The 11,569-nt window shown below is 31.4% G+C and overlaps 1 protein-coding gene across 1 annotated transcript; it reads right to left on the reverse strand.

Moving 5' to 3' along the window:
• Positions 1-500: 500 nt before the first annotated feature.
• Positions 501-10,341, reverse strand: LOC100743862. The gene is made up of 4 exons (XM_003490380.4): positions 9,867-10,341; positions 8,010-8,161; positions 1,524-1,765; positions 501-898 (listed from the first exon to the last, which is right to left on the reverse strand). Exons 2-4 carry the CDS (start codon positions 8,146-8,148, stop codon positions 677-679), a joined length of 603 nt encoding a protein of 200 aa, XP_003490428.3. The 5' UTR covers positions 8,149-8,161; positions 9,867-10,341; the 3' UTR covers positions 501-676.
• Positions 10,342-11,569: the final 1,228 nt, after the last annotated feature.

Genomic DNA, 11,569 nt, shown 5'->3' on the forward strand with positions numbered 1-11,569 from the left:
CCCTAGCTTTCCTCAGACACAGTATCGTCAGTAAGACTTCACTTATTCTGTATCCTTAGAATAGTCAACATATCTTTACCGGTCTCTACTCTTATAACAGTCGCGTACTTAACTTATCAGTGTAACTAAGTCTTAAATAACGTGATTGGAGTGAATTGTGATTTATGTTAATTCAGTGTGTATTCCGTTGTGATTGCTGAATTCGTAATAAAGTTTAATTAAAACAAAATTAATAGGTGTGTTACGACTCAGCTATTTTATTTCATCAACCAACCCCAAAAATTACGTGACACCACATACGCCTTCTTCTAGAACATTCGGCGGAAGGACCGTTGGGATATCGATGGCTCATTAGGCACTTCGGCGATATACATTGTCGCCGAGTGCTGCCACATCTTTATCTCCATCATCAGTCCATCGGATTTTAAGTGTGCCGGTCGTGACACATACGCCGTAAAGACATAAACAAATACAAGTTTCCACTTTCATTTTTTTGTTTTACTAGAATGAGGAAATAGCCTAAACCATGTCTAAACTAAACGCACCATGTGCCGTCCCGAAACTCAGTTTTCGTGGATTCATTATCACTATTCATTATCACTATTCTTAGACATCCTTTAATATTACTAATGTATCTAATTCTGGCTTATCATAATGCATTAATTTACTATTTGTTTCATAGAAACTTTATTTTAAGATGAACCATATTCAAAAATGTAAAAAGAGAGATTTGAAGATAGGATATACTTACATGTTGATGACGCCCTGTAATAGATGAGTTAGAAAACGATGAATAATTAGGAGTTTCGTATTTGTAAAAATACAAATATCTGATACAATGTGTCGCACCGACCCAACTTGCTGTGACACATATTGTGACGCACACTCCAAAATATATCTGAAATCATAACATACCAACATCTTGAAAAGTAATTAATAGATATATTTTTCAAATTCTACGAGCCATAAAAATCCATGTTCAATTTATGTATAAAATTAATCAAAACGATTTTGTCATTTTTGTAAGTTTTATAATTCCGTAACATGTAGGAGAACGAACAAAAAAGACTGAAAGTGCTTATCAGTCAGGATAGAAGAAATAAATAAGCAGTCAACATGTTTCCAAAAAGTAACAAAGGAATTGTACTCTAACAATATATAAAGCGCTATAAAATTAATATTATTATAATATAATAATAATAATATTATATAATATAATATTAACATGATTATTGATTATGGAAGAATAAGCTAAAGCTAAAATTTTAGAATAAACTTCTGTTATATGAAGATCCATACTAAAGTTTTCTGACAGTATAGTAAAAGTGACTTTAACCACTGTAAGAAAATGGTATAAACAAATGAAATGATAGAATATTGTTATTTTTAAACTGAAAGGAGCAGCATAAAAGATTTGTTCATTTTTAAAAAGTGAGATTGCTTCAATCATATACATACATCCAACATTTCCTGTTTTCTTCTGTTATTACAGACAAATAAATAAATATTAGAAATCAATAGACCTTTTTTGCAGATTCGGCGCAACAAGATGCGTAACAAGTGGATAAGGAGTTGGGCCTTTGTTGATAAGTAACTGGTGGTACTGTCACATGAGGCTGAACTTGAGTTTGATTTGTATTGTGCCCTTGATTATCTGCATTTCCTCCAGAACCAACTCCGCTTCTAGTTGTTTCCAAAGAACGACAACTCGGTACAGAATCACCACAGCCACCACTAACGCTACATCCTTGTTGCTGTTCACAGCCTACACATTTATATCAAATAATTATAATTGAAATAAAATTCTTTTCAAGGACGCTTACAATTCAAGTAACAAACATCATGTAAACCAGTCTTATTATAGTTACACTGAATTTATAATTTGATATTATAAGTATGTGTGACGCGGGATATAAATTCTTTAAAATTTACATTATACTATCTATAATATTTATTATATTGTGACTGAGTAAAACATTTTTTTTTAATTTTAAATGACAATCGTTGTTGGTTTTCACGAAATTTTGTGTTCACGAAATTAGATAGTTCTTCCAAAAATATTTCATGTAAGGGACATACGCAAATGATTTTGTTACGAGCATCATATCGTTATTCTACACTTTTGGAGCAGCGAAGATCTACAAAAACAATAGGTACAAAATTGATCTTGATCTTCAATTGAAGGTCAAATTTGGAGGAAGGAAAACGAGATCGATGTTAATGAAGTCGACACTGATGTACGTGGTAGTGATAAAAGTCGATTAATCCTTTTTCAAAATTCAGAGATTCATCCGTTACGGGTTTCCTACGTACTCGCGTAAATACAGGCCAGTTGGAAGTACAATTAATTGATCCTAACATGACCGTACAAGGAATCCTAATAGACTTCGCGAGGAAGAGCACAGAATAGTACGTGAGAGAATCAGCGAATTAATCAGAGCCAAAAATCATAAGGCCTAGTGATTCACCGTTCGCGACTCCTATGTTACTCGCGAAGACGAATGACGGTTCGGGTAGATTGAGTGTAGATTTTCGAGAACTAAATAAAAATGCGGTCGCGGATCGGTATCCTTTACCCCTTATTGCGGATCAAATCGCGAGATTGCAAAAGCGAGATATTTTATTAGTCTGGGCATGGCCAGCGGGTTTCTCCAAATCCCTATTCATCTTAATTCTAGGAAATATACAGCGTAGGTTACCCTCGATGGACAATTTTCACAATAAGTTGTTGTTTTCTTCAAATCCTTTTGTGCCTTTGTTCGGCCCATTGGACGTCTTTTATTTGCATAGCATGGTTGCGTGCGCGTCTAGTGTTTCTTTCGGAATCGGTTTTTCAGAACGGCGATATTGCGCTGACTCCATCGAAAACAAGGACTTTGCATTTTTGACAATCCTAATGATTTTGCGACTAATACTTGTCTAAATGTTCTAAGGTTTATGTTCTTCCTTGCTGCAATTTTGTAAACCATCAAGGCGTTTACCACAGAAATCCTCAGAAGGAGTCGCATGCTAGGTCTTCTGTACCATTTGATCCTTTTTCTAATATTGGTGACGTAAGGAACCATTTGGTCGGAATAATCTGTACCACACGTTCCTTCGTTATGTTCAACAACAGTTAGTGGTTTTAATGCGGCGAACTAACGAAACGAGAGATCATTTTTGAGATTCCCTTGAAAACACGCGTAGCAGCCAACGTGCCATTCGTACGTTGTTGTTTATTTTGATGAGGTTCTGTAATTGCCAACTCCATGGATCAAGCTCTGGCAAGATTGTACACCGCGTTAAATACACTCGTAAACGCCGGATTTTCTTCTAATTTTTCTAAATGCTCGTTCCCAAACATATCGGTACTCTATTTGGGACATGTAATTCATGGTAGAGAGGTTCGCCCCAGCCCGGGCGGGATGCAGGCCTTGAGTTCTTTACCTAAACCAACGACCGTCGCACAGTACAGACAGTTCATGGGTTTAGTTTCTTACGTCCGAGAATTCGTCTCTAAATTTTCATAGGTAACGAAGCCTCTATGCACACTTACTTCCGGTAACAAAAACGAACTTGGACAGATAACGCGAGAGGATGAGGCGAGGGTTAGTTTCTGTTCTAACGGATGCTTTGGTGTTGATGATGTTTGCCCCTAATTACTCGATAGGGTTACATACCGACGCTGGTTTGGATGTATATGGGGTTACTTTAATGCATAAGGTTGACGGTGAAAATAGAGTGGTAGGATATTATAGTAAAGGACCTAGCCCTACGGAATCTAGGTATTTTTCATATGAACTAGAGACGTTAGCAGTTGTTACACGCTGTTAAACATTGTCGTCGCTATTTACATGGACGAGAATTTCTTGTTGTTACTGATTGTAATTCCTTGAAGGCATCTAGTAACGGGGTGAATTTAAATGACCGGGCTTATAGGTGGTGGGCTTACTTACAAACTTTTACTTTCGACATTATGTATCAAGGAGGTAAACGAAAGGCCCACGTAAGTTTCTTCTCGCGAAACCCCGTAGACTTGGATCACCGTACGATCAACAAAGTCGTAGAGAAGAAAATCAATCCAACCGAAATCCCCGAAGATTGGCTATTAGCGGTACAACATCGCGAACTCCGAATTTCTGAGGTCGTCAGTAAAGTGCAGAACGAGGAGCTCACGGAAGATATTGCGAATACGTATGAATTACGGTCCGATACTCTTCATCGCAAAATACAGAGAAAAGGCAGAACTCTCTGCTTGCCATTGTCTCCAGAGATTTTAGGTGGTTCGTTATTAACTATGTGCAACAGTCAATTATGCACTTAGGTTGGGATAAAACGCTCGAGAAACTATACGAGCATTACTGGTTCGAAGGAATGGCGAATCGGTAGTGTCCATACTCGTAGTATCAGGCCGTATCTTCGTTATAACACAACGATGGCCAACTCAAAGGGAGGTCTATCAAACGCCCATAACCCTGTTCCTGACTCTTCTCCGTCATATATATAATAATGTATTTGGCATATCTACATGCAATAATAGATGCTATTTTTTCTATATCTGACTGCAAAATGTAAGCATATTATAAATAAAGTGAATTCCGAAACTAATGGAACTTTAACATTTCCTTCCAAAACGGAATTGAAAAGAATTGGAAATTCTTTTTAAAAAACGATTGAATTGCAACCCATTGTTTCTTTGAAATCTTTTATCTTCATAATAATTAGAATACGATACAATATAAAATTGAATTTCAAAGTTAAGGTCAATTTTGCTGCTACTTTTTGCAAATTTTTACCGTGTCAGAAATATAGAATAATGCTGTAAGTGTTCATAATAAATCATTTTCGAACAGGCTGTATATACAGGGTGGTTGGTAACTGGTGGTACAAGCGGAAAGTGGGTGATTCTACGCGAAAAAAGAAGTCGAAAATATAGAATAAAAATTTTTTTTTCTTTTTTTTTAATTTTTCCATCGAAACAACGACCTACAATGAGATCCGTTATAACGTACCGCACGCGTACCGAGCGAAAATTCAAAGTCGATTTTCTCGAAAACAAAGCCTCAAACGAAAAATTTGTATTCTATATTTTCGACTTTTTTTTCGCGTAGAATCACCCCCTTTCCGCTTGTACCACCAGTTACCAACCACCCTGTATATTTATTTATATACATATATGTATACAAAAAATAATACATGTACATATATATTTGTAGCGGCACATGATTTAAAGAACAATTCAAATCCTGTTGTTGTTTTGCCTCGGAGTATCAAGACCGTTAGGTTACAAGTAATATAAGAACAAATAAACTCCGGGCAAAAGAATGTCACTGCTATATACAACCGTCAAATGTATAGACGAATTCGAATTTTCCGGTTCTCCCTCCACCAGTATAAATAAACGGCCGCGATCGCAAGGAATGAATTACAATCAGTTGTCGATCAGTTATCAACCAGTTATCAACGAATTATCCGCGATGTAATTAACGAGTCATTAGCGATCCTATTTTACGACTTATACACTGTCTTAACAAATCGGTTAGTACGAGCGTCTTTGCAAACATTATCTGTATACTAATTTATCATTTTAAATATTATATATTCGACGGTTTCAACAACGAGCAATCTCATCCATTAAACCTCACCGACCAACCGCCCTCTACACATAAACCTCTACATATTATTTTATCGACAATTATAATAAAGTATAGAAAGGAAGAATAAATATAATAGTTGTGCTTTTTTTGCTTCTTGTTGCTACATGTAGCAAAATAATTCCAACAATCAAACAGTGCGTTACAGAAACTTTTTATTCACACTGAGACACCTAATCTCAGGAATATTTGGGTTCTATTCGGTTTCAGACTAACAACACGTATACACTAAAGGAATATGTATCTGTTTCTCTTGCTTCGTGGTGCCGCGTATTTCCCATTTTTCTTTAATCTTTACCTTTATTCTTTATCGTTTACCGTTGGAAACAGGCAACAAACGGCGATTCTTGTTGTAGGAAACAAAAACACGAAAAAACAAAGAAACATTCGACGACAAGCTGCGACATTTGTAAGACATGGAATAGAACATTTTACAAAGTACTATGTATTTAAATATAATTCTCATAAACGTTCAAGTTACTTTACTTGTTACTTACTTACAAGTTACTTACTTACATATACATTATTAGTATCACTACTATTAAGGAAAAAGTAATTGAAAAGATTGGCAATATTGCACAAGAATAACATAAGTATATATCTAGTATACATATATAGACGCAAATTAGAAAAACGCAATATAATGAAAGCTGTAAAAGTAAAAAAGGCATAAAAGTGAAATTAGAAGCCATTGTACCGAGAGACATTTTTAGTTGTTTTTGATTAGTTAAATTTTGTTCGTATATTATTTATTTATTTACGTAAATATTTTATTTCCGCATTAAAACATTCTGAAACGATCGATTCAAATTCACGTGTTCAACTCAGCAATCACTATAATACCATAGTGCTCGGACAAGCCGATGCTGCAAGAAGCGCGAGAGGTCGGCAAGAGTATTTTATGAAATACAGTTGTAAATGTGTTAGCTGTTAGCTGGTACACGGATGAACCTAACGAGAAGTTAGGGAGCCACTAAGATTATTGTAAGCGGCAAAGAACTTGATACGACTTCAGGAAGTTATAGAATACAAACAAACCTGATGCAAAATCAGGTAGTCGCAGAAGGGGTTTAGTTTTTGTGGACGAACCCGATGCGAAATCCGAGAAGCCATTGTGTTGTGATTTTCTTCAGATATAGACACATGAGAACGAGCCCAATGCGAAATAGGTACCTTTGTTTGGTAAAAGTCGACACGATAGTATAAAATCGAGCAATAAAATCGTCTCGTGTAGAGAATGTGATTTAATGTTAGCTTTTCAACATAAAAGCAGTATGGGTTTTAAACAGATATATTTGTTAATTATTTTCCGCTATCTGTATCTTGAATGTCCATTGACAGCTTATTAGATTGGCAGATTTTTTCTTACGTTTTACGTTTCTTAGTTGTGGCATGTTTTCGATCGCTATTTGACGCTTTCCATTAAATTGTTATAGTATTGTGTTGTTACTGCCTTGATCTTTGCTAATAGTGTAATTTTGACCAATTTTAGTGATCTTTAATTACATCATATATCAATATCCTTTGCTTTAGCCATTCGGAATTTAAATTTATTGAATAACAGATATACTCGATCTTATATTTACTGAAAATAACGAATATACTAATACACAGGTAACTGAACACATCTTATCAATTTAACGGCTTGAATGAAGTTGATGATAACAAATAATAATTTATACAAAAGCTTTGATTATTGACTCAATTTTGCTTTATTGTAATTCAAAGTCATTGAAATCGATGAGGTCACTCCTATTCCAAATAATAATTATAAAAGTCCTTCAAAAGAGTATAGCAGTTACAAAAAGATTAAAATTCTTTCTTTGTCAGATTGACAAAAAAATCTTTAAAACATACTACATCAGAAAGAACTAAACTTGAATCAAAATATCCATCAGTATATTTACATAAAAGTTTCACTTTAAAATTTTAAACAACTAAAAAATAATTATGTCAGAGTCCAAGCTAATACCACTGAAATTTACAGTAAAATTGTTCTAATCTTGAAAGAGAAGAATGCATATTTCTATACATTACAGTTAAAGAAAAATAAAAGTTATAAAGTAGTATTAAGAGGAATGCACCCTAAAACAAACATTGATACAATCACCAAGGAGTTAAAAGACTTTAATCATTGGATAAAATATAAATAACAGAGTAAAACACAATACAAAGCTACTACCGTTTAATATAAATAACAGAGAAATTTCTTTGACTTTTTAACCTTGTCATATTACACAAATTAACATTAACAAATTAAATTATAATATAATACAAACTTTATGCGTTAATGTATGTGTTTCTATTGAGTAGCATAAAATATAGTATGAATATAATATATGTAGTACATTGAATAGACAATTAATATGGACTTACCAGAATTGTCATGAGTAATTTGTCCAGCAGTGTTTTGAGAGCCATGGTTCTGCTGATTATCACCAAGAATAATACTTGAGGTATGAGTCTGCTGGGGATGAAATATTGTAGGAATATCCCCGACTCCTCTGCTACCCATGTTTAAGTTTGTTCTTTGAAACATGTAACATTTGTTGTCATCACACTTATATAAAAGTATAATATTACTTTACATTAATTCATATGAAATACTTGTGATATACGTATGAAAATGTTAATGAAGTCTGCTGTTGTAAAGGAGTACTGCAGTATAAATGTTAGTACACACAGTACTATAATATAAACATTAGTACAAAGTCTTCGTAATTCCAAAATCTATTTTACTAAACTTTGAAATTTAATATCTTAGATTAGCATACTTATTATGCTATATACTAAAATATCTCTTATATATTAAAATATCAATATTCTCCAACATAGGTAATATATTGTTTTCCCAACATAGACTGATGAGGTCATTTTTTTCTATAGTTATGTATAGTAAAACTACCTAAATTTATTTGCTAACGTCTGTACTTGAAAGATACAAAGTAGTATACAAAATTAACTAATAACAAAGCAACTTTAAACAGGAGTCTATTTCTACTTCTGTATCTATTTAAAATAACTACTCTATTATTCACAAAATTTTAGAATTTTATTAATAATCACATTTAATTAAACTTCATCATAATGATAATACTTAAATTTATAAACCTTTACATATACAATTAGTAGAAAATTATAAATAAGTGTACACTTAGTTTAAGATAGTAAATTATTTATAATGATATATTTAATATTTTGAGGGAATTAGAAATAAAAATAATACAGGTGTAAAAAATCTTTATTAATGAGAATGTAACATATCTAGAAACACAAAACAATGAAAGTATTGTTTAAAAATGACACTTATTAATTTATTTTAAGTTAATAATTGATATTTTAAGCTATTATAACCAAATTTAATCTAAAAAATAATAATCTATGTTACTTTTCTTTTTAGCATCCATACACTGATGCTTATAAACAATTTACTGCAGAATACATATATTAAGAAAAATACTAACATTTTGATTTCATAAAGATGTAAAACTTGTTAAAACGCATGAACATTATAAACATGTGCAAAATATTTCATTAACAAGTACAATATCCAAAAGAAAATAAAAATGATTTAAATTTTATAATATATACATACATACATATATTAATTGGTATACATATATATACTTATTAAAATTAATTATTACCAGAATTTATATCAAATAGCTATTGACAACGAATAGAACGTAACTTATGAGAGATAATACTCACATATTTCATATGATATACTACTTACATTGAAATATATTAGATCTTTTTATGGATTATATTATATTAGATCCAGAAATCTAACAAATTTCTTTCTGTGAACTAATAAATTTAACATTTACGAAATATTTATTTCATAAATCTATATTTTTGTGTATATACATGAAGCAATTTCTTCTTTTTAGGGGAAAACACTGATTAATTATTAGACATAACAATAATGAGAATTTATGTAATTTTTGCGACTTATGAATTAAAATTATATCTACATAAATAATGTATAAATAATTCTTTAAAATTTCTATATTTAACAAAAGATGAACAAAATATTTTACCTTCTATACTTTTCCCAATTACTTTGATAAAATATGTAAGTAATATTTTTTAACTTTTATGTCCTACGTTAAATATTTTCATCTTTTAAAAAGCATAAAAACTTGCGATTCATACAAGTTAGTAAAATGGTATAAAAACGTGTATGATGTTTTATAAACGAGTTTTTTCAAATCACAGAAATTGACATACCTTCTTTACATTTTTCATCGGAGATCATAACATGTCTTAAAGTTGATGTATCCATCGTTCACTATGCATTTAACTGGCTATTACATATCACAAGCACTGTCATTTTAGTTTTATTGTAATTACATCACACGATCGTTTCACTCTTTGTTGCTCCATCAGTTCTTTAGATTAAAATGTTTTATGGCTGCCCTATTAACGGAATCTAATAATGCAGGAGCTAGCAGAGAATTTGTATTCCACTGTCATTCAGTACAGCTTGTTATTTTTTAGACTGAATAAAATATATAATTCTTATTATTTATTAAGAAGTAACTTGAGTTACTCGATTACTTGGTTATGAAGAAACACAACATTAGTATAATATCCACATCGACGTTACTTTTTATATAAATTCAATACAACCTATACAAATGATCTTCAAGTAGTTTTAAGTGTGCTATGCTATGTCACGCCATTGATTACTAGTAAACTTTGTACTACCACCCGTTTGGAACACCCTAGTTGCGTCTGCGCTTCGTTCACTTTCTATCTATGTATTTCATTGGGGTTTAAGAGACCATTCAGTGTACTGAATTATTGTGTGTTTATATTTCATTAAATTTAAATTTGCTAGAAAAAGTAATTTCCAGTAAAGTTGATGTTTCTAATCTGAAAACATATGAAACCACTTTTTACAAGTTGTCTAATACATTGCATCTAAGCATAAACATAGCAGCATTAATTTAAAAAGTTATGATATCGAAAGTATTATTGTAGAAGCATTGATCAATCTTATATACCAATTAAGTAATATAATAAAGGCAAAAACATCATTTATTAATCAATTATGTGCTCATTAGTACATGTTAATTATACAGTCATTTATAAATGATATACTTTTAAGTTTTACCTTTCTTTATTCAGTATTATTACATACATAAAAGTTTTAAAATAATTTAGATTCGATCTTTCTTTAAAAAGTGATTTTTTCTATTTCGAGTATACATTATTAAAACGAAAAATGTAAATAAATATGTACATACATACAAGTCACACAATGTAATTTTAAGCATTTAATGTCAGCACTTCTTTACTTATATCATTTGTACAACAAATAATTGTCAGAATTAATCATAGGCATAGAATATTACTATACATTTGCTAAATAATATGTTGTTCACTAAAACTAAACTAAATCTTCGTCACGAAAATTAAATATTTTTAATCTTTCTTCAATCGTAGATACATTTTTATTTAATCCCCCTATTACTCGTATGTATCTATATGGAACATATGAATACTAGCACTTACTGCTAAATGTTCACTTGCACCCTTGACATCGTACATGATACATTTCTCATATTACCCATAGAAGATATCTCTTGAATATTTCTTGGAATCAATTTTAAAGAACGACTATTTTTCGCAGATATTACAAAAGCTTATACAAAAGTAATTATTACACTCATAATAACAAAAAATGGTCATAAAATTCGTGTATTTGAGTCTTAGATGTTTTTAAAGAACTTATTGCACTTTCTATTTCTCTTATTATTTCTTTAAATTCATTTTGTGAATTCTTTTCACCCCTTGAATCATAAAATATTTTTCACAAATTTTCATAAAATATTTATTGACAAAATATTTTTTCATTATACTCTAAATAATCCTATATAAAATACGCAAAAATACTATATAAAAAAGAATGGAATGTATTTTGGAAT

Source organism: Bombus impatiens, unplaced genomic scaffold (genome assembly GCF_000188095.3).
Source record: "Bombus impatiens unplaced genomic scaffold, BIMP_2.2 scf_0419, whole genome shotgun sequence".
In the NCBI taxonomy this organism is placed as follows: Eukaryota; Metazoa; Arthropoda; class Insecta; order Hymenoptera; family Apidae; genus Bombus; species Bombus impatiens.

Excerpts from the sequence above, each read along its gene's own strand:
- LOC100743862 (XM_003490380.4), bottom strand. The coding sequence starts at position 8,148 with ATGGGTAGCAGAGGAGTCGGGGATATTCCTACAATATTTCATCCCCAG. Across the intron at positions 1,766-8,009 it reads AATTACTCATGACAATTCTG|GCTGTGAACAGCAACAAGGA; the intron begins GTAAGTCCATAT and ends ATAAATGTGTAG. Across the intron at positions 899-1,523 it reads GCGCCGAATCTGCAAAAAAG|ATATATTTTGGAGTGTGCGT; the intron begins GTCTATTGATTT and ends TTATGATTTCAG.